The sequence below is a fragment of the Quercus lobata genome, chromosome 10 (assembly GCF_001633185.2).
Source record: "Quercus lobata isolate SW786 chromosome 10, ValleyOak3.0 Primary Assembly, whole genome shotgun sequence".
NCBI classification, from domain to species: domain Eukaryota; kingdom Viridiplantae; phylum Streptophyta; class Magnoliopsida; order Fagales; family Fagaceae; genus Quercus; species Quercus lobata.
This window is the reverse complement of record NC_044913.1, coordinates 4,939,523-4,962,967: the sequence shown is the minus strand read 5'-3', so window position 1 is coordinate 4,962,967 and position 23,445 is coordinate 4,939,523. Positions and strand designations below refer to the sequence as shown.

Genomic DNA, 23,445 nt, shown 5'->3' with positions numbered 1-23,445 from the left:
AAACTAAAAAATAAAGATGTGGCTCTCATTGATTTGTTGTGCATACAACTAGCACCAGCAGACTAGCAAAGCAGTGAAGCACGTAGCTTGTAAACTAAAGGTAGTGGTTCAGTAACTTCAGTTTGTAAACAGCGCGTAGTGAATTTTTTTGATTTCTTTTTGCGCGGTGCCCAATTTTTAGGCGGGTTCTAAATTTTTTAATTTTTTTATTAGATAAAATTTATGTATAATACTTTTAAGTGTTGTTTCTTAAGTCTTCTTTTAAATTTTTTTCACGAGACTACTTAACTATAAAAATACACTTCTATAAGCTCTATTCATAAGAAAAAAGTCATGTGAACAAATCTTAAAAGAAAAACCTACAAAATAACATCTAAATACTGTTCTTAATTCGTTCTCTTTTTTATTTGTGCAAACAAAACACTGTTACTCTCTCTTTCTCCTCCCATAGACAAACCCACGCCTCTCAGCCTCTCAAAAAGGCTGGTAAGCTCTCTCTCTCATCAATCTTCTCTCTCTCTCATGTTAAACTTGGTGACTTTGTGGATTATTTTTTCTTCTTTCAGGATTATCAGGATGTTGATTTTGGGATTAGAGAGGGTGTTAATTTTAGGACATAGATTTTGGGATTGGAGAAGGTAATGGAGTCTTTCCCTATTGATTTTTTGAGATATGGAACAACAATCCCTATTGATTTTATAATATTTAAACTCAACAGCAATTCTATGTATATCATTATGGATTCTGTACATTGCATATTATAATTTTTTGCCCTTCATGCGTGTGCATAAATGTGTCTATTAAATAAATGCAATTTTGTGACTTAATATGTTAGATTTTTAAGTTTAATTTTTGTGCGTTTTGTTAGTTTTTGTTTGGTGCTGAATCTGGGTTTTTCTGGGACCTTAAAGATTAAATTTTTTTTTTTTTTTTTTTTGAGGCTGATTGCATAATTTGTGTCAGATTGCAAGGGAGCCGGATAAGACTGGGGGTTCACCTAGGGTACTTGACGCTGAGAAGTCGTTTTATTATCACGGGGAGAGCTTGAGGCAAGCATTGGCTGATGATTTGCACCAAAGGCTTTCTACAAAATAGGACATAAAGTCTTTGAGGAATGGATGACTATGGGCACTGAACACCTTTGCTTCTCTGTAAGGATGCACTTTTCTTCAAGTTCTTTGATATGCTTGTGATAATATGTATATTTTCTTTCTTGCCTTTTCCTCCCTTTTTAGTAAGCACTTGGACTGGTTAAAATCATGTGTAATGACTCATTTCTAATAGATGGGACAAACTGATTTGGTAACGAAATGTGTACATTAGAGAGTACTGAATTGGAATGAGTGGCACTGCAAAACTAAAACCTCTCAGATTGGTTAATTTATTATATTTTTAGTCCTATCCTTGTTCTGATCCATGTAGGTGCATGCTTCGTTATTTTGAAGTAAATTCTGAAAGATGGGAGGAATAATAATATGGTGTTGCATTGAAGAAATGTCTTTCAGCATTTTCAGTAGGAATCTAGCATACTGAAACTATGTATGAGTGTCCCCTTGCACTTTGATTTTGATAAGAAATGTATATTAATGTTTGGAGTTACCCCTACACTTTAATTCCAATGTTTGTATTGTTAGATTTTTCAATACACAGAAATGGAACATCAGTTTTTTTCTCAAAGCTGTTAAAAGTATATATATATATATATATATATTTTTTTTTTTTTTACTTTGGGGCTGAGGACGTTGTCATTGTCAAATTGTCAATGTTTATACTTAGCCATAAAATAAAAATAAAACAGAGTTTAGATTTGATGCACTCGAGTTATTTAAGTTAAGGTCTACACTTTTCCCCCTAATAGATGTGCTCTTATTATGGGACCTACAATCTTTAAACTTGGCATTCTTATAATTAAAATCATTATACGAATTTTGAATAGACTTATATAATTAGCAAAAGATAATTAAAAAAACCAGATGAGATTTTCATGCTTGACGCCACCCAATTACATTCCTCACATTAAGTAATAAAATGTCAGTAGCTATTAATCTCGAAAGTCTGCATGAAATTCTTATCTTTCTATATAACTTTTTTTTTTCCTGGTTAAAGGGGGAGGGAGTCAAGCTGAGGCCACCCCCATATGGGGTGCTGGTGGATTAAATTCAAACTCTTACCTTTTTGGAGTAGTTAGAAGTAGAAGCGTAATTACACCAAGAAACCTTTTTTGGGTTTTTTTTTTTTTAATTAAAAAAAAAACTAATCTTATTGCTTCTATGCTAATATATATATATATATATATATATATATATATATAATTGATTTGTAAAGTCAAAGCATGTCTCTCTCTCTTTTTTTTTTTTTTTTTTTTTTTTTTTGACATGCATCATGTGCACAGCTTAAGAATATTATACCCAAATACTATTAAACTCATGGAATAACATCTCTTTTTTTTTTTTTTTTTTTTTTCCTTTTCCAATATATATATATATATATATATAGATTTATTTGGTCTTCAATTCTTGTTCATGAATCCTTGAATTGAGGGCACGAGTTAAAACATAAAAAAGCAAGGTAAACTAATTACTGGGCATGGCATCCACTTAATTTTGTCGTTAACCTAAACCCGACTGATGAGTTTGGCAGAACTAACTTTATGACGATGATGGTGATGATAATTCAAGTTGAATAGAACCTAGACAAGTTTGTTTGTTCATTTTTCGGTGAGGCTTGTCGTATTAAAAAAATATTTATATTTATACCTTTCGTTTTTTTTTTTTTTTTTGCTAATCCTCTTTCGCATTCCTGATATTGCTTTTTTTGTAATCTAGCATATGTATACCCATGTATCAGTGAAGTGAGTCTCTATATTTCCTGCTTGCTTCTTTTGGGATGGAAAAGAAGTATATGATAAATGATAATGGAGATGGGCTAGCATGACCATATTTCTATTCTATTTCTCATTTTGAGTTACTTTGATCATCAGTCCTTACCTATCAAGTAAAGTTTGATTTCAATATCTACCAATTTGAGTAAATTAAAATGACATTCTAGTGGAATTACTGATGCAGAAAATAAAGGAACATATTTTCGTCTAGGTTCCAATAAGTGAAGTGAAAAATTCTTTGCTGTTAAGTCTCCTTGTGATTGAGAACAACACCTTCCACCCTAAAAATGCTGAATTCCACAGGATATCCAATAACAACACCAGTATCATGTACGCCCAAATTCTCTGCAGCTCCTCAAGACCATCAGTAGTGATTGCTTTTTTTTTTTTTTTTTTTTTTTTTTTTTTTTTTTTTTTTTTTTTTTGGGTTAGGTAGATAGTGGTGGGAGGGAGAGCTGGGATTTGAACAACTTACATGAGACACTACAAAGGATGCCATTACCATTGAGCTATCACTTGAACCCCTAGCAATGATTGCTTTTAAGTGTTTGTTTCTCCTTTTTTTTCTTTGGATTGTAAGGGCCTATTTGGTGAGTTAGTTTGAGTGTTTTTGATATACGTGTGGGTGAAAAAGTGTGTGAAAAAGTGTATTATGTTGTTTAAAATGTGTAGTTTTGTGTTTGAGTAGGGCTGCCAAACAGGCGCTAAACTTTTGGTATACATTTTTCTGCTTATGGAGTTTTTGGTGCAATTTCTTTTTTGTAACCAAAGTTTACCCACTTAAATGGTTTTTCCCCCAACTACGTTTTCTTTCAAAAGTAAATAGATTTCTTGTGCTGGCCAACTAAGCCTTATGACTTATTATAATTATTTATGACCATTAAACTTTGTGTTGAACTTTCATTTGTGCAGGGCTGAGTTTACTTGGCTTTCTGCAAGTATAAGCTGAGGTAAGGATTTTTGGTCTTTTAAGACTAGTCTCAGATTCTTTTGCTCTAGAGTTTTGTCTTCTAAAACTTAAATTGAATTTTACACGTTGATTTGAATTGAAAATCTTATTTAAACTTATTTAATGAAATTGGTGATGCTTGATATATTTGTGGGTTGTTGATTTGGAGCAAGCAGGTGGCTTGCATGGTGTTATATGACGATTAATGTTGGTGGTGGGTTATTTGTTTATTGTGATGGCTGGGTTTTTCGTTTATGGTAGTGACTGTGATTTTGTGTTAATGGTGGTGACTGTGTTTTTTGTTTAATGGTGGTTGTGGGTTTTTTGTTTATGGTGGTGGCTGAGTTTTTTGTTTAATGTTGGTGGTGAGTTTTTTGTTTATGGTGGTGGCTGAGTTTTTTGTTTAATGTTGGTGGTGGGTTTTTTGTTTATTGTGATGGTTGAGTTTTTTGTTTAATGTTGGTGGTGGGTTTTTTGTTTATGGTGGTGGCTGAGTTTTTTGTTTAATGTTGGTGGTGGGTTTTTTGTTTATTGTGATAGTTGGGTTTTTTGTTTATGGCAGTGGCTGAGTTTTTGTGTTAATGGTGGTGGTGGGTTTTTTGTTTATGATAGTGGCTAGGTTTTTGTTTATGGTAGTGGCTAGGTTTTTGTGTTAATGGTGGTGGCTGTGCTTTTTGTTTAATGGTGGTGGTTGTGCTTTTTTGTTTATGGTAGTGGCTGCGTTTTTGTGTTAATGGTGGTGGCTGTGTTTTTTGTTTAATAGTGGTGGTGGGTTTTTTTGTTTATGGTGGTGGCTGAGTTTTTTGTTTATTGTGATGGCTGGGTTTTCTGTTTATGGTAGTGGCTGGGTTTTTGTGTTAATGGTGGTGGCTGTGTTTTTTGTATAATGGTGGTGGTGGGTTTTTTGTTTATGGTGGTGGCTATGGTTTTTGTTTAATGGTGGTGGCTAGTTTTTTTTTTTAATAGTGTTGGCTGGATTTTTTATTCGTTGTGGTGGTTGGGTTCGTGTTTATGATGGTGGCTGGGTTTTTGTTTTGGATTTCACTTTATTTGTTTTGTTTTAATTGGGATTTTTCTGCATTCTTTATGATTTCTCCATGGTTTGTAATGTGGGTTTGGTTTTTATTTGATGAGAATGTTGTGGGTCTTCTTTCTTTGATAGTTTGGCTTCATATGATGTTGCATTATGATTATTTTGTCTAGTTTGTTATTGGGTATTCTGTGGATATTTTCTGCATTGTCTTACTAATAATAATCTTTTTGTTGTTGTAGTACATCTTATCAGGGATATAGGTTTGCAGTCAAATTTTTTATTGATATATTTTCCTTTATACTTGTGTAGATATAGGATTGGTGGCAAAACGATAGCTTTTGTGGACTACTTGAACTCAAATATATTGGTGGCAAAACGATAGCTTTTGTGGACTACTTGAACTCAAATAGTTTCTGTAAAGTTTGGAAGCTAAGACATCATTTGTATATAAATGGTTGTAATTACTTTGTGAACATCTTTATTGCAATTTTAGATTGTATGGATGTTTTTTTTATGGATTTGGTTAGAAATGAATGGATGTTTATTTATTCTTTTTTATTATTATTATTATTTTTTTTATGGATTTGGTTAGAAATGAACAAGTTAATGTAATGTTAAGTAAATGTAAAGAATATTAATTGAAAAATAAAATTGGTGACAATAAATTTTGTCGCCATATCTGACTATAACCAGAAATTGGTGACAAAAGAATTCGTCACCTGATCTATTGAACTTAAAATAAATCGGTGACGCAAAACTTCGTCACCTAATCGATTGAAATTGGGAAAAAAAATACATTTGGTGACGAAATGTTCCGTCATTGAAAATAAGGTTTAGTGACAAAAATATTAGGTGACAAAAAACTTTTGTCACCTATCATTTTTTATTTGGTGACAAAAAAATTTCGTCACCTATCATTTTTATATTAGTGACGAAACATTTTCGTCACCAATACATTCTGTGACGGAGCTTAGGTGACGAATGCTGTTTCGTCACCATTTCGTCACCATATGTATTTAGTGACCAAATAAGGACATATTGTGACGAAAGGTTTTGTCACCATAGTTCACTTTTGTTGCAGTGTATGTGGATACACCATGAGGATGAAGCGACATATGTATGTGTATCATTCCATTCCTATCATTCTATTCCTATCATGTTTGTAAAGCTATAACATATGTAGTATTAATGTTGTGATTGTTTGTTTTTTTTCTCTCTTTCAAATGATAGGAAAATATTCTCAAAATGCAAGCAGATTATTGTCAAGATCCTAATGCAATTCCCCTTACACAAGAGATCTCAAATTTGGTTTTTAAGAAGAAGTCCGGTATTGTAAAAGGACTTGGCATGAGACCTTTCTCTTCTCTAGTAACCACTGCCTCATCTAATTCCTTGGTAGAGTATATCCAACAGTTAGAAAATGAGATAATTGAGCTCAAAGAGGCAAGAGCTAGGGACCAAGAGGAGCGAGCTAAGGACCAAGAGGAGCGAGCTAAGCAAGAAGAGGTCCAAAAGAATATTCTTAACTTTTTGAGGAGTAAGGGTTATGATGATGCTCTTACTTATGGGGGTGGTTCAACTTCAAGTTAAACCATTTTTTGGTTAGTACTTTATTTTAGCAATTGACCCAACTTCAAGTTATAACATAGTTAGTGTTTTTACTTTACGATTTTAATGTAGTATTGTTTTTATATTTGTGTAGATTTCTTATTGGTGGCTTTTAAGGGATTTACTTTTGGCATTACTTGAAGATATATGAGGACATCTTCCATTAGTTCTAATTATATTATACTACCCTTTTTGTATTGTTATAAAACGTCTTGAGTCATTGTATGTATTGCAAACAATTATTGTATGGAAGGAGTTTGAATTGGATACTTGTTTTATTTTTTACTTGTGGAATGTATGGATCTTTTTTTATAAATGTGTTGTTGAAATAAATGTGTTATTCAAATGTGAGGTTTTAATAATGTAATGACAAGTTACAGGTTAATATCAAAGCTATGAAAAAAATCAAAACAGAAAATAAGTTTTAGCGACGAATTTTTTCATCACAAATATAGCAACAAAAAGTTGTTTTAGTGACAAAATATTTCGTTGCTAAATGTAGCAAAATTTTTGTAAGAAATGGTTTTAGTGACGACAATTTTCGTCACTATATGTGCTTGGATTTTCTTAAAAATAGTTTTAGTGATGAACTTTTTTGTCACTATATGTACTCGAACATAGTTTTAGTGACGAAATTATTTGTCACTAAATATGATTTAATAAACTAAAGTGTTTTTAGTGACGAAATATTTTCGTTCGTCACTATATATGCCTAGATTTTCTTAAAAATAGTTTTAGTGATGAACTTTTTCGTCATTATATGTACTCGAACATAGTTTTAGTGTCGAAATTATTTGTCACTAAATATGATTTAATAAACTAAAGTGTTTTTAGTGACGAAATATTTTCGTCACTAAATAGTGTTTTTAGCTAGGAAAAAATTTAGTGACGAAACGTTTTCGTCGCTAGAAGTAAAAAAAAAAAAAAAACAAATCGAACTTTTAGTGATGAAATTTTTCGTCGCTAGGACTTTTAGTGACGGGGTTTCAATGACGAAATGAGTTTCGTCACTAATAGTCTAATTTCGTCACTAAAGGTCCTTAGAAAACTGGACTTTAAGTGACAAATTTTTTCGTCACTGAAAATATATTTTGTTGTAGTGATACAAGGGTGTTATCCTCTTACTTTACCAGATGTCTTGACACTTCATCTGCGGATAAAAAGAAAATTGAAATAAGCCAATTTCATTGTCTGGACAGTTGTATAGATCTCTCTCTAGAATCGAGGTGTCTAGGGTATTGATGTTTCCTTGTTATCACTGAAATTATATTTCAAGAGCCCTGTTTGCTTCAATATTAATAGAAAACAATGGAGAAGCCTAAGGGTTAAGGTTAGCTTACCTTATGACAAAACATCATAATCAAGGGACTTTTCAAATTTAAAAACATTTACTTGCTTATTTTACAGTTTAGGGCTGGTTCTATTAAGCAATATAACTTTATTTTACAGTATAGGGCTGGCCCTTTTTCTTAAGCAATTCTGTGAATATGCACAGGACACTTTCATATCTCCTATTTCAAGCCTACACCTGAGTCACTTCAATGCTAAAGCATTCTATATATTATATGAAATGATATTCATTTTCTTTTTTTCTGCCAGCTAACACACTCATATCTAGGATATCTTACTTAATAACTCATCATAATATGTATCCATCCATGTGTATGATTTGTGTATATAGCTTATGACAATATGTTCATATGAACGTGTATTTTTCATGAGCTAATTCTCTGGAATCCGGATGCATAGATAAACATTATGTGTTGGTAATGTGCGTGTTTGGGAAGGTATGGATTGAAGTGGTGCCCGAGTTGACAACATGACAAGCCTAGTATTTTCATATATGATATATATATTGGATTGTCTTACCTGAGGATGTTCTATGAAGAGGTTGGACAATATTATGTTCTTCATTGAATTTAGCTGGTCAACTAAGCCAGGATGATTAACTTGGAAAGTGCATACATCACTGGAATATCCTTGGCCACATTACACACAACTTCTAGCTTAAAACTTTTTACAACTAAAAGTCAAGCTTCTTCCAAAGCTGAAACCACACAGTAGCTATTGCAATTCATATTGCCCATCATTCAAGTAATTACAATGAAAACAGTAAAAAAACAATCATCACATCTTAACAATTAATTAAACTAATATCAATGACAATGATTAAAGTATAAGTAATTCAGCTCCTTGAGGTTGATTTTTCTTGAGCTGGTTGGCACATTCTATCGGTCCTTCATTTTTCTCAGTCGTCTCAAACTCCTAAGGGTACTCACCAGAGCCGGAGTTCGAGGATTAATAACAATCTTCTCAACTTTGATGGCACTTTTTAGTAAGTAAATGGTAAGCCCCATATCTATTGCACACCCCCAACCCCATAAAAATTTTAGTTGTACCAAAATAAATTAAGAAAATATAATGCATAATAAAAATAATTAGAAGAATATAGACTACTTTAAAAAACACCAAAAAATAATAAAGTTATATATTTGTAAATAGTAATTACTTTTAAAAAATTGTTAAATTTTTAGGGAGAACAAATTAATTACAATAAAATTTAGCGAATAAATTATACATTATATCACATCTCATAAAATATATATTCTTACCCATCACATGGATCTACGACTAGTTGCTACATAAATCACAAAGAATTTATTTTGCATGTTTTTAGACCTCTTAAAACACAATTGAATTAACCTAGTTAATTAGGTAAGTTTTACTTAGTCTAAATTCTAGATCTAGGTTATCACAATCAAATAATCATATCATGCATAGCAACGGAAAATAAAAAACATAATGATATGATGACCTAGGAAACCACACCAGTAAAAACTTGGGGAGGATTTAACATAGCTATCCTCAAGGTAAACCTGAATTCATTATGAAAGAATCAAAGTTTTACAATAGGACTTAGACCACTAACATCCTATTACTACCCACCAGTAGAAACTTACTGACACCACCACGTGCAAGCTCCAAGACCACAGACTCCTTCTTTCTTGGATTCTCTAGCAAGTACAAGCACACCCGCTTGTGTTTCTTTAAACTCCTTAGTGCAGCAACTGAATGATCATCAAGTTCTCAATCAAATCTTCTTCTTGATAATCCTAAGCATGTGTGAAGGCAACCACCTCTAGATTTCACAAGAGATTCACACACATAGCAAAATAGAGAAACCAAAAAAACGTGGCTAGGGTTTGCCTTTTATACTTAAGGCAAAACATAAAATCTTACACGTTTTAATAGGCTAGGGCTGAGTTGGAAAACTTCTGCAGAAAAAACATTTTGTCCGAGATTCGATCAATCAATTCTAAGCTTCTATCGATCGAGCCAGGCCGAAATGCATACTTAATTTTGCAACAGCTCGATTCCAACTTTACATAAAAGACACAACTTTGAGCAAGTCTAAACAAAACTAAACAATCTGTTTTAATCATGGTTTGCCAACAATACACATTAAAATTCTAATAAATTAGTTCCTAAGTACTTAGGACCTAACATATTTGACTAGAAGAATGTTAATACAAGCAAACAAATAGAGACTACATGCTTACATCACTCTAGAATCATTCTCTATCAATATGATCACAACATGAACTATGAAAGTCCCTTTATTTTATTTTATTTTATTATTGTGTAGAATAGATCAATCTTAAAAACAACAAACAGATAGGACTGGATTATAGAGTATGCTTAGATACAATTGGAGATACATAAAAGAAGATTAAAGATAATAATAACAATATAACAAGTGCATGGCTATAGCTCCAGAACCCAGATTGAATAACTTGATAGAGTAGTAGGCAAACATTCTTTCATTCCCCATCTGCTGAGGAAGCATATGAGAGTAGCTCTTGGTCATGTTCAAACAAGGCCATGTCTTCTTCTTTCATGTTCACCCATGTCTCAATTCCATCACCATCTTTGGTACTTATCATGACCACAACATTCTTAAAAGGCCTGCTTGGACTACAGACCCAAGTGGGCTTTCCCATACCAAAATCAACTTCGTACACAGGAAACCTACACCAACTAGTAAAGTTACAGAATTCTATAATACCATGATCAAACTGTTTGCTTGTATTCTTTATAAAATCCAAGTGTCCATCATCATCTTTTAGTTTCTTCAGGAAGTCAGCATCGATTTCCATGATTGCATTCCGAAGCTGGCTCACAAGAAACCGATAATCTTTCTCAATCTCAACCGGCAATGCTGCAATCACAATCCTCCAAAGATTCCCAAAGGAATGCACTGGAAGTTGTGGAACCATCCTCTCACGCAAGTTCACTGCATGAAGTGCAGCAAATAGTTTTGGTTTCTTACCTTGTTTTGCTCTAGACATTGCCATGAAACGTCTCCATATGAATGCTGAAATGGCCTCCACGCGTGATGGACCCTTGTCTTCTGGACCAAATGCGGCAGATGCTTCTTCTCTTAGCGTGGCTATGCTCGATTTGTTGAACACAAATCTTCTAGTCACAATGTTTTCTTTTGAAACTGCTCCACTTAGCATGGACCCAGTGATATCTCTAGGAGGAAAATGGATAGCTGCATCAAAACTAGGACTTATAATTTCACTTTCTCCTCGAGACATGCCAGCCCATGCATTAACAAACGTGACCGCTGATGTACCATCAGCAATCTTGTGTGAGACACACACAGCAATGGCTACTCCACCACACTCAAACATGTTATATTGGACAGCTAAGAGAACTTCCTTTCCAAACTCAGTGCGACTATGATATGGCTCAAATGGTAGCAACTGCATAAGCTCCTTCCCTTTGGGATTGTCTACCACTTGTGATAGATTGCATGGGATTCGGGCTTGAATATAGTCTACACCTTGGTCATTACAATTGATATAGAAATCTTCATTAATAGGTGTACCAGCCAAGGGATAGTAACGAGTTAAGGTTTCGGCTAGAGATTTTTTTAGCGAATGAGATATTTCGAATGGATCAACATCCACAAATTTCTCAGAATCATAGAACAAAATGATAGGAATATAAATGGGAGGTGCAATTTGGTCTAAGAAAGAAAGCTTGAAGTTGCTAAGGTGATGGGGTGTTGGAGATGATGGCTTAATTATCTCCTTGGAGATTATATCAACATTCATCACCATCTTCCTTTCTAGGTACTATCACAAAATACAAAGGAAAATCTTTTTATTTTTTATTTTTTTATTTATAGGATATATAGGAAAATCTTTGTTCTTCATAAGTGCAAGAGCTTGTAGTCTTACATATATAGAGATACTTGCTGGTACTTTCAAGAAAAATTCCTAGTCAGTTTCGTATGGATTTGTATAACAGATTCACAATATGATTTGCTTTGATTTGACCGTAATGTGTATAGAAGGTGTATTATATTCTATACTTTTTTTATTTTATTTTTTTTCCCTGGGAATCTTATTCTATGGTTGTCTGCGTCAAAGCATGAGCAAGTTAATTTGCATTCATATCGTTAGATACTGCATTACTGCTTGGGCAAATGCACATGCATAATTGCATTGCTGACATGCTGTAGACAATTAAGATTGTGCAAAGACAGAAATTAGAATTTTGTTTTTGTCTTTTTATGGACACCAAAAATTCCTTTGAAACTAAAAATTTGTGTCATATATACGTATGAATAAATTATGATAGCAGGACATTCCATGAAGGGTGTGGAACATGACTCATTTTTAGTTTTTCACACATTTTTTTCTTTTCTTAATGATCTAAACTGTTTAAATAAATCGATCTACAAATCTAAACTGTTTAAATAAATCGATCTACAAATAATAAAAGAAAATATTTTTTTTATCATATATATGTCCTCCTTTATCTAAAGAATCTATTGAGTAGTTTAAATTGTTCTAATCACCTACCAAAGCATGTAAAACGTACAGATGATATTCTTCAATTTTGATGGAGTACTCTAGAGCACTCCATATAATAATTTATTAATTTAATTCCTATATGTATACTTTGGTTATGTGAAAATCTTATTTTCCTGCATAAGAATTGATTCCAAGGATATATAATATTCACAACTTAGTGTCACACTTTGGTAGTTTTTTTTTTTTTTTTTGACTTGATACACTTTGATAGTTAATTTGGTATTAGATACTGCCTTCGCAAATGAAACATCTGACTATTGAGAATTAATTGAAATCATTTTGAAATAATATCGTAAATGAGATAGTTGGTCATTGGCTATTTATTCACAATTTGAAGTTGACATTCCTATGATTTTTTTTCAAAATTTTATTTTGACTAGGAAAGCTAATTGGGTTTTTTTATTATTTATTTTTATTTTTTATTAAAAAATGAAAAATTAATTTGATTATTTTATGGGTTCCTTTGGTGGGGAAAGAAAAGACTATTCTTTGGAGTGGAATTAAAGAAGTAGTGTATTCTTTGTCCACCAAGTAATATGAATTAGTTAAGGCTTTGTCCCAAGGGTCCTCCCAATTGGGAGAGGAAAAAAACATAAACATAAAATTGAGAGTGAAACCAAAACATTAAAAAAAAAAGAAAAAAAAAAGATTTTCGCTCAAGAGATAGCACAAGGAGAAACAACAAGGTTTGAGTTTCTTTCTACAAAGTTTTTGTAAAGTGAAACTTAAGGAGAATTTGTGAGGCTTGGATAAATGTTGTGAAGTGAAGAAAAAGAAAAAGGTTTCGCCAAATGAGAAGAGAAAAATGATATATATGTGTGGGAGCAAAAAAATTAAACATACACAAGATAAATTTGAAGTTTTCTCTAGTGGAACGTTTTTGGGTGCTACAACCACAAAGAAATATTCAAATAAGTGAATATCTTAGGTGAGTTTACATAAATTCCTATAAAGAGACATTATTGTATTTGGTGAGGATCTCAAGTTAGATATAAATTTGAGAAGATATTGTAATTAATTTTATAATAGTAAATTTATTCGGAATTTGTTCAATGATTTTTCCCTTTAAGGAGAAATAGTTTTCCAAAAAAAAAAAAAAAAAAATTTTGTGTGTGATTGATATTTTGGTTAAATTTTTTAAAGATAATGTTTAAGGAGATTTATTAAAATTGTTAATTAAATTTCTTAATTCACAAAAAACTAGATTGGAATCCAACATCTTCTTTCCAATACTCTATCTTGGTGGCCTGTGCAAATTCTACTGGGTATTGCAACTCATTCGGATGTTCTCATTTTTACTTCATCATATATATGTCACGTTCCTGCTAATACTTCAAAAATTTTATTTGAAAAAAAAATATTAAAACGTAATTCTAATATTATGTTAGAAAAGATAAAATATAGTATAATATCATGATAAATATATGAAAAATATAAAGAATCTAATAAAGAAGGCAAAGACAAAGAAAGAGAGAAAAAATTCGATTTTAAATGCAAAAAATATTTAATCTCTTTATATTATAACTAACCCACATTAGGTAAAATCCTAAAATAACAATAAAAAACCAATATTACAATACTTAAACTATAAGTACAAGTAGGATTAATTCATCACTTGTACTACAAGTAAGATTGAAAAGCATAAATGACGGAGCTTTTTGGGGGCGGGGGATTCTTTAGGGGCTGTTTGGTTTTTTTTTTTTTTTGTCATCACTCATTACTCAAAATACCCCAATTTCCTATACCATACACGTTTGACACCATCACTCAGTTATGTTTTCAACCAAAAAAACTAAAAAAACTGGGACCCACACACTGACCCAATGTTAGTTGACTTTTCTCTCTCCCTTTTTTTCCCCCCCTACCTCTCCCCTTCATTTTTCTCTGCTTTTCTCTTTGTTTTCCCCTGTTTTTCTCTTCATCCATGTTAACACATATTTTAATCAAGCCCACCATGATCCTTATTTTCATGCTTTTCCCAGATCTACAATATAACCAAATGGCTATTTAGTAATTTATTAGGCTATCTAGTATTTTTCTTTTCCAAAAACCCAAAAAAAAAAAACCACCGCCACAACCGCCGCTACAACCCACAGTGACAAACGACAATGTTCCGCTCCTTAAAAACTTTGAAACCCACCACAGCCACAACAGCAGCAATAGCAACATCAACATCAACAGCAGCGACAACCTCGACGAACTTGAGAAAAAAAAAAGGAATGGAAACCCAGTGAAAAGGAAAGAAAAGAAGAAGAAGAAGAAGAAAAAAAAAAAAAAAAAAAAGAGAACCCAAGCCCAGAAACCTAGTGAAAAGGAATGGAAAAAAAAAAAGAAAAAAAAATGCAACGAAACCCAAAAACCAACGTGAAAAGGAAAGAAAAGAAGAAAAGAAGAAGAAGAAGAAGAGGAGGAGAATGGAGAGAGGTGTGTCCCAGACTTGTGAAATACAAAAAAGAGAAAAAAAAGAAAAGAAGATAACTTGCGTTGGAGAGAGCAAAAGGTCTGATTGTGGGACCCAGTATGTAGTTTTAATTATGGAAATGCAATTGAAAACAGAGTTATGGAAACTGAAAACCTAAAATGTGTTTTTAGTTTCTATAACTCATCATTCAAAAATTAGAGAATTGAGTGATGGAAACAAAAACTGAAAACAAAAACCAAACAGATTTCTCAGTTATGGGTCCCACCATTTTTGAGTTATGGATGATGGAAATAGAGTTATGAGTTATGGAAACAACAAATCCAAACAGCCCCTTAATCTCTCTATATTATAACTAATCCACATTAGTTAAAATCCTAAAATAACAATAAAAAACCAATATTACAATACTTAGACTATAAATACAATTAGGATTAATTCATCACTTGTACTCCAAGTAAGTGCCCGTTTGTTTCCACATTTTGAGCCCAAAAAGTGCTTTTTGAAAAAAGTCAGGCCTAAAATTGCGTTTGGTTAAACCCAAAACGCAACTTTTTGATAAAAGTTGCATTTTGGGCATAGGCCAAAAACGCGGACTGAACATGGAAATTTTATGGACCTCTGAGGGTCCATAAATGAAAACGAACATTGCGCGTTTTGATGGGTTACCGTTGCTAATGATGAAATTACAGAAATACCCATGAACAAACACAGAACAAACACTATAGAACAAACACTACAAATCATAACAATAAACAATTTTTCTCTCAAACATCTCTAAACTCAAGCATAATCAGATTACCAGAATACAAACTCAAAAACACAGTTTTAAAATTAATCAAATCATAATAATAAAAGCAAAAAAATAAATAAATAAATAAATAAAAGACAAAGGACAGAAGCCAACTGACCCATCTGGACTGGGTTGGGGACGAAGATGAGCAACAGCACGAAGATGAGAGCTCCCTAGAATGTTCTTGAATGAGGGAGAAAAGGAAAATTTTCTTATCACAGAGATAGTTTTGGAATCAAGTAAAAAAAAAAAAAAAAAGAGGGAGCTGGAGAAAGAAAGAGCTCCTGGAACGTTTTGATGAATGAGAGAGAATGAGGGAGAAAAGGAGAGTAAAAGAGGGGTAGAGATAATGGACAATGTGTGCAGGAGAAAAAAAGAAAAAAAGAAAAGAAAAAGAAAAAGAAAACGTATGGTTGAAAGTGAAATGAAAAAAGGAAAAATAATATAAAAAATAAAAAATCCTAATTGAGAAATGCTACTGTAATATTTTCACAATATTTTCATAATAAATTTTAAGTAACAAATTGTTATTAGTTAATATTGGTTAGTAAAAAAATAATTTCAGTTGTGGGTTCAAATTAGAACTAGTAACAACTTTTTACATAAATTTTGTTGTGAAAATATTACGAAAAATGTTGTGAACATAACACTTCTCATAATAAATTTTACAGAGTAATTTGTTATTGGTTCTCATTTGAACCTACTAATGACATTATTATTTTTCTTATCTACCATTAACAACTTGTCATATAGACTTTATTGTGAAATTTTTGTAAAAATGTTGTGTCCATAACTTGCATTAAGAGAGATAATTAAAACAAAAAATTCACTTATATATATATCTTGTCATTTTTGGTAATTTATAACTCAAACCTCCACTTTTATAAATGATAGCCAAACACTCAGTTTTTTCAAAAAATAATTTTTTAACAGTTTTTACCAAACACTCAGCTTTTTAAAAATACACTTTTTCATTATGCACTTTTACAAAAAGCTAAACCAAACTCATCCTAAGACTAAAAAGCATAAATGGCGGAGCTTTTTGGGGGGGGGGGGGGGATTAATTCATCACTTGTACTCCGACTAAAAAGCATAAAGCTTTTTGGGGACCCCCGCCGGGGGGGGGGGGTGTGGTATTCTTTAATCTCTCTATATTATAACTAACCCACATTAGGTAAAATCCTAAAATAACAATAAAAAACCAATATTACAATACTTAAACTATAAGTACAATTATGATTAATTCATCACTTGTACTCCAAGTAAGACTAAAAAGCATAAATGGCGGAGCTTTTTGGGGGCAGGGAGGGGGGGGGGGGAATATTCTTTAATCTCTCTATATTATAACTAACCCTGAGAATATTCTTTAATCTCTCTATATTATAACTAACCCACATTAGGTAAAATCCTAAAATAACAATAAAAGACCAATATTACAATACTTAAATTATAAGTACAATTAGGATTAATTCATCACTCGTACTCCAAGTAAGACTAAAAAGCATAAATGGCGGAGCTTTTTGGGGGGCAGGGGGATTCTTTAATCTCTCTATATTATAACTAACCCACATTAGGTAAAATCCTAAAATAACAATAAAAAACCAATATTAAAATACTTAAACTATAAGTACAATTAGGATTAATTAATCACTTGTACTCCAAGTAAGACTAAAAAGCATAAATGGCGGAGCTTTTTGGGGTGGGAGGGGGGAATCTTTAATCTCTCTATATTATAACTAACCCACATTAGGTAAAATCCTAAAATAACAATAAAAAACAAATATTACAATACTTAAACTATAAGTACAATTAGGATTAATTCATCACTTGTACTCCAAGTAAGACTAAAAAGCATAAATGGCGGAGCTTTTTGGGGGGGGGGGGGTATTCTTTAATCTCTCTATATTATAACTAACCCACATTAGGTAAAATCCTAAAATAACAATAAAAAACCAATATTACAATACTTAAACTATAAGTACAATTATGATTAATTCATCACTTGTACTCCAAGTAAGACTAAAAAGCATAAATGGCGGAGCTTTTTGGGGGGGGGGGGGGGAAATCTTTAATCTCTCTATATTATACTAACCCACATTAGGTAAAATCCTAAAATAACAATAAAAAACCAATATTACAATACTTAAACTATAAGTACAATTATGATTAATTCATCACTTGTACTCCAAGTAAGACTAAAAAGCATAAATGGCGGAGTTTTTGGGAGGGGGGGGGGGATGGGAATTAGTAAGATTTTATATATTCTTTTCTAAGAAAATTACAAGAGGAGGGAAATCTTAAAGGTGAAAAGCCGAAAACACTATTTTGATCCTTATATTTTGGAGTCATAGTTAATTTGATCCCTACATTTTAGTAGCAATCAATTTAGTTCTTGTTATTTTCAACTTATAGTCAATTTAGTTCATACCGTTAACTCACTAACGAAAAACATCTACGTGGCTAATGAATCGATTTTTTGGCAACTTCAAGCTTACTAGGCTTATAAAAAAATATATAAAATATTAATAAATATTTTTAAATGCCACATCAATCATAAATGATTAAAAAAATCAAAAATCAATCAACCTTTTTGTACCTCACGATCTTTGAACCTTCAACCAAAACAAAATTATAAAAATAAAAAACTAAGCATCGTAGAGATGAGCATGAGAGAAAAAGAAAAGAAGCAAGAGAGTTAGAAAAGAGAAATCAAATCTGAATAGAAAGAAAAGAAAGGAAGGTTAGATCTAATGAGGTTGACTTTGATTTGAAGGAACCCAGAAAAGCAACCAAAGAAAAAAAAAACCAGATCATATAAAAGCAACGTCAATGACTCAAGCTCTATGGTTTCTTTCGTCTTTTATTTTCTTTTGTTTTTACTAAACTCATATCACATAGACCCTCTCTCTCTCTCTCTCTCTCTCTCTCTCCATGGCAAGATCTAAACCAACTCTCTTGATTTGCTCGCATAGACCTAGTGTTTTTGGTTCTCTTTCTCATGTCCGTAATTCTGAGTTAAATTTCATTTTTTTTTTTCTATTTCAAGAGAATGATTTCATGGTGTTGATAATGGACATTTTGAAAAATAATTTGAGGGTTTTGATTTGTGGAAGTGTTGGATTAAGAGAGTATTTTATGTCAGTGCATTATAGAGGTTGTGGTTTAAAAACTTATCTAATTTGTGGTTGCAGATTTGATAAAATTAGGGATTGATTGTTGGATTTGTTTTGGGTGTATTGTGTGTTTGGTTGCCAAGAAAATGAAGGAAAAAACTGCAGTATAAGTTTATTTTTTAATTTTTTTCTTTCTATTTTAAAATTTGGATAAATTATTATTATTTTGGTTTTTTAATCATTTAATTGCTGATGTTTTATTTTAAAATATATATTAATATTTTTTTATATTATTTTCTATAAGTCACGTAAGTTTTAAGCATGTCAACTGTACAATCTGTTAACTATGTAAGCATTTTTTGTTAGTAGTTGGTCATTGGCTATTTATTCACAATTTGAAGTTGACATTCTTATGATTTTATGGTAGTAGCTTTCCCTTAGATATTTTTAGGTTTTCTTCATTCTCGTGTGTTCATGAGGCACATTCCTATCATTGGAGTTTCTTGGAGGGTCACTCTGATTGTTGGAATATATACTTGAGTTGCATTCATTATATCCGAGGAGGAGTTCCTCCTCAGACCACCTTCCATTCGTTCCTTACTCGTGAGACTTTAAATTAGAATCCCTCATAACTATTTTTCCCTTCTCGGACTGTTTAACGTCTTCGGACAAAGCCCAAGGCTCAGTATATGATTTTGAGCCTTTTCCCGTATTGTTCTTATTTTAATACTAATACCTTGGTTTGTTTTTAATTTTAATACTTATAAAAAAAAAAATTATCATAGTATCTATACCTTGGTATTATTTTTATTTTAATACTTATACCTTGGTATTGTTTTTATTTTAATACTTATACCTTGGTAATTTTTTTAATATTTTAATGCTTATAAAGCATACTATCATAGTATCTGTGAGTTACATATTCCCAGTTACACTCACAAACTATGGGACTCCAGATCCAAAGAAAAACTGGCTCTGAATTAGAACCACAGTATCTAACTATCTATACCTTGGTTGGTATTGTTTTTATATTTTAATTTACTTATTATAATATGTTGTTTAGGACTAATCTGTAATCAAACTAATTGTCATAAATAGTTTGGTAATAGCTTTTAGTTTATTTTATTTAAAGGCAATTGAAATGGAACTATTTCTGTTTACTCACACATTGGCTAATGTATATGAATGTAACACGACTGGATCATGAGAACCATATTGTAGACTAATCTCTGTAGGAATTAAAAAAAAAAAGTAGGCAAAGTACATTGTCTCTCTTGATCTATAGGAACCCAGTTGAACGCCACACCAATTTGCCCATTCTTGCTGAATGATATCTCAAGTTCTGGATTTTGCACTTGCACCATGCAAAATAATCTCTAATGAATTTTGCATATGGATTTTTGGCTGTTGCCGTCTCACATGAAAACATTGAGAAAGAACAAAAGCACAAGTTTGAGATCACATAGTAGACATAGGGGATGTCTTTGATTCCCACACGCATTATTTCTCGAGCCTCGTAACTCTTAAAAATATTCCTGCTTGGAATATTTAACATTAAAAAATATTCTTCGATAATTCATATACAGCATAGTATATATATATTTTTTGGAGGCCGAATTATAAATCCATATAATAACCTACCCCATGTTAGAGCATTAAACTAATGGAAAAAAGAGACTAGACTACTAAAAAAATCCACACAAAAGTCACACCTATAGCTAGTGTGAAACTTTTCATTTCATCTTAAAGTACTGTAGCATGCAGATCATGCTTAATGAATTTTTTACATATGGATTATATTTTTGTTGCCGTCTAGTATAAAAATATTGAGAAAGTACAAACACGTAATTGTCAAGCCTCGTTGGAATGGCTTTTGAGGCTCTCCAAAGGCTAAAGAATCTACATATATATTATATCTCAGATCTCCAAATGGTAGCATGTATTATATATATATATATATATATATATATATAGAAACTGAAGCGTAACATTTATTGTTGCTACGTTCTGGTTGAGTCACCTCAGCAGCCACGTCATTATCCATTTTTGTTTATAATTTTTCCTATATATTTTTTAAAACATTTTCTCATTTAATAAGGTGACTTAAAAATCCATTATTTAAAAATTAAAATATATTTTAACCATTATTTTTATTATTAATTTTCCAAAACTCTCCCTCCCTTTTACCTCTTCGTCTCCCCACTACTTTTTAACTTAATATCATTCATTTTCTACCCTTTTATCTTCTTTTATTTTGACTCTTCTTATTCTTAACATACTACTATAAATTTGACATTTTCTTTTTCATTCTATACATAGTTTTCTCACACAAAAAAGGTTACTTCTCTCTCTCTCTCTCAATTTGTTTTTCATTTTTTTTTATTGCATCCAAACTTAAGTTGATGAATTTTTGTGTTAATTAGAATTCTACTTTGGGTTGATGTGACTTAGTTTTGTATTTTAAGTTTTTTTTTTATTCTTTTTTATTATTAAATATTATCCTTCTGCATTATACATATAGTATATAATAATATAATGTTATTATATTACATAGAATGACTTAGAATGACTTGGATAATTTGATGTTTATTGTTATATATTTTATTTTTACTCTTTTTTCTTCTTATCTTATTTTATTCAACATTTAAATTTAGTCACATCCTCCATACTTATGCAGCACAAATCAAGAAAATGGCTAGACATGAGTTCATGTAAGGCCACCAAACTTGATAATTTGCAAATGATGGAACCATTCGTGACAATATTCGCATAGTTATATAGTTCCAAGTAAAGCAATCAAGTAAACTTTTAGTCTTCAAAAAACATATATCTACCAGTGGTTAAAACGTTCATCTTGGGTAGTTTTAACTTTTTGTATAATTTTACCTCTACATATTCATCTATTTTAATTTAGATGATTCATGAATAATCAAAAAAATAAAATCATCTATACATATTTATCTTGTGTGGTCTACTATAATTTAGATGATTATAACTTAATAATGAAGTCTATAAAAAAGGTAATTAAAAAAAATCATATTTATACAATTCAAAAAGTTCCCATTTCTTTTTTTCAACAAAAGACCTTTTACATCCTTGGAATTTTTAATTTTTTTTTTTAACTTTGACATACCACTAACCTAACCATTTCATACATCAAAAAAAAAAAAAAAAAAAAAAAATTTAATGCTCATTATTACTTCCGTTAAGATATTATAGATGTCTTAATTGATTGAGACCAAACTAGAAAAATGCCTTTCATATTTCCTTGAAAATTCAAAAAGGGAAAAAATAGACCTTTGATATACCATTAAGGTAATTACATCTATAACCATTTAAGTCATCCATGATATCTATTTCTTATTGATAACCATAAAAACTACAACTAGTGAGGGAACATATAGAGTAATCAAGAATAAATGATGGAAGAAAAAATGAAATGAAATCAAACGTCAATAGTAACCATTATTTGGAAAATAAAAAAGTGGCCAGGAGGAGAAAGAAATAAAATAGAAATGACTATATAGAGGACATTAAAAACTTTATAGTGCAATAAAATCAATCATTACATTCACTTAATTAAATCAATAATCAACAATTAAATATCATAATAAAAAAATTTAAACTTAAAACTAATCAAACTCTAACTAGGGAAATTATATTTCCCATCATAACTAAAAATGAGATGTTCTTCGGTAATTTAGATATTATATTAGAAATAAAGTTGAAAAATTTTATAATCTCAATTTTTGACATTTCATTCAACCTTTTATATATACACACACACATCATGATTTAAAAAAATCTAATGAACAATTTTACCTCTAATTTAATGTCTATGTTATGCAAATTATCAACCAATAAATATATGATAATGGTAAGAAACGATATAAACAAGATTATAAAAAATATGATAAAACTATTATTTTTTTAAATTTTACAAAGTCTAGGGACAAAAATATTATTTTACTTATCACGTGTAATGCGTGGGTCTGCGACTAGTTTCTATTAAAAATCTTATTCATTATGATCTATATATGGGTGGCTGTGTTAGAAAAGGATGGAACCATAATAAGGATAAGGATTTTAATTTAGAATCGTGTTTGGATGGGACCACATAATCGGATTGATATTCTGCTAAGAAACATGAATACCTCAATTCATCCAGGATCAATTGATGAGGTTGTGCAAGAAAACTCCTATGGTTAAGTCAGTATATCAAATTTGTTTGGGAAGAAAAAACTACAAATAAAAATGAGTCTTGTATGCATACCTTTAGCATGGGGAGATGGATATTAAAATTATCCCCCCCTCCCCCCCGACCCCCAAAAAAATGTGATAGGGTAGTAGGGAGATATGAGTTTGGTTGAGAATCTCCCCCAAAAATAAAGTGATAGGTTTGTTAGTGGATTATCCACTCATGAGAGATATGAATTTGTTGGAAAACCCTCTCTAAAATAAAGTGATAGACTTGTTAGTAGATTATCCACTCAATTCGGTTGAGTGGACATATGTTAGGTTTGCAGGTGGATGAAACAAATCCAATTACATTAAATACAATTGATGGTGAGTGGGACACAATAAATACTAATGAGAGAGAAAGGTTGTGACGATGGATGGACAACTTCCCTTGAGTAGGGTCGGCCATACCAACCAACCCGGAGATCGATCCCCATGGTCCTGTAGACAAGTCATTGTTAAGAGCATCCACATCAATGTTGTTAAAATAACTTTTTAGCTATTTTAACACTCCAAAAACCC

General features: G+C 31.4%; 1 protein-coding gene and 1 long non-coding RNA gene across 2 annotated transcripts; one reads left to right on the top strand and one right to left on the bottom strand.

The window, feature by feature from the left end:
• The first annotated feature begins 100 nt into the window (after positions 1-100).
• LOC115965989 lies at positions 101-5,397 on the top strand. The gene is made up of 5 exons (XR_004086244.1): positions 101-486; positions 567-638; positions 964-1,151; positions 3,794-3,831; positions 5,173-5,397. It is a non-coding gene; the product is annotated as an uncharacterized LOC115965989 (long non-coding RNA).
• Positions 5,398-10,292: 4,895 nt separating this feature from the next.
• Positions 10,293-11,600, bottom strand: LOC115964240 (vinorine synthase-like). Its single transcript, XM_031083597.1, has one exon. The coding sequence runs from the start codon at positions 11,598-11,600 to the stop codon at positions 10,293-10,295; it is 1,308 nt and encodes a 435-aa protein (XP_030939457.1).
• Between the last annotated feature and the right edge of the window lie 11,845 nt (positions 11,601-23,445).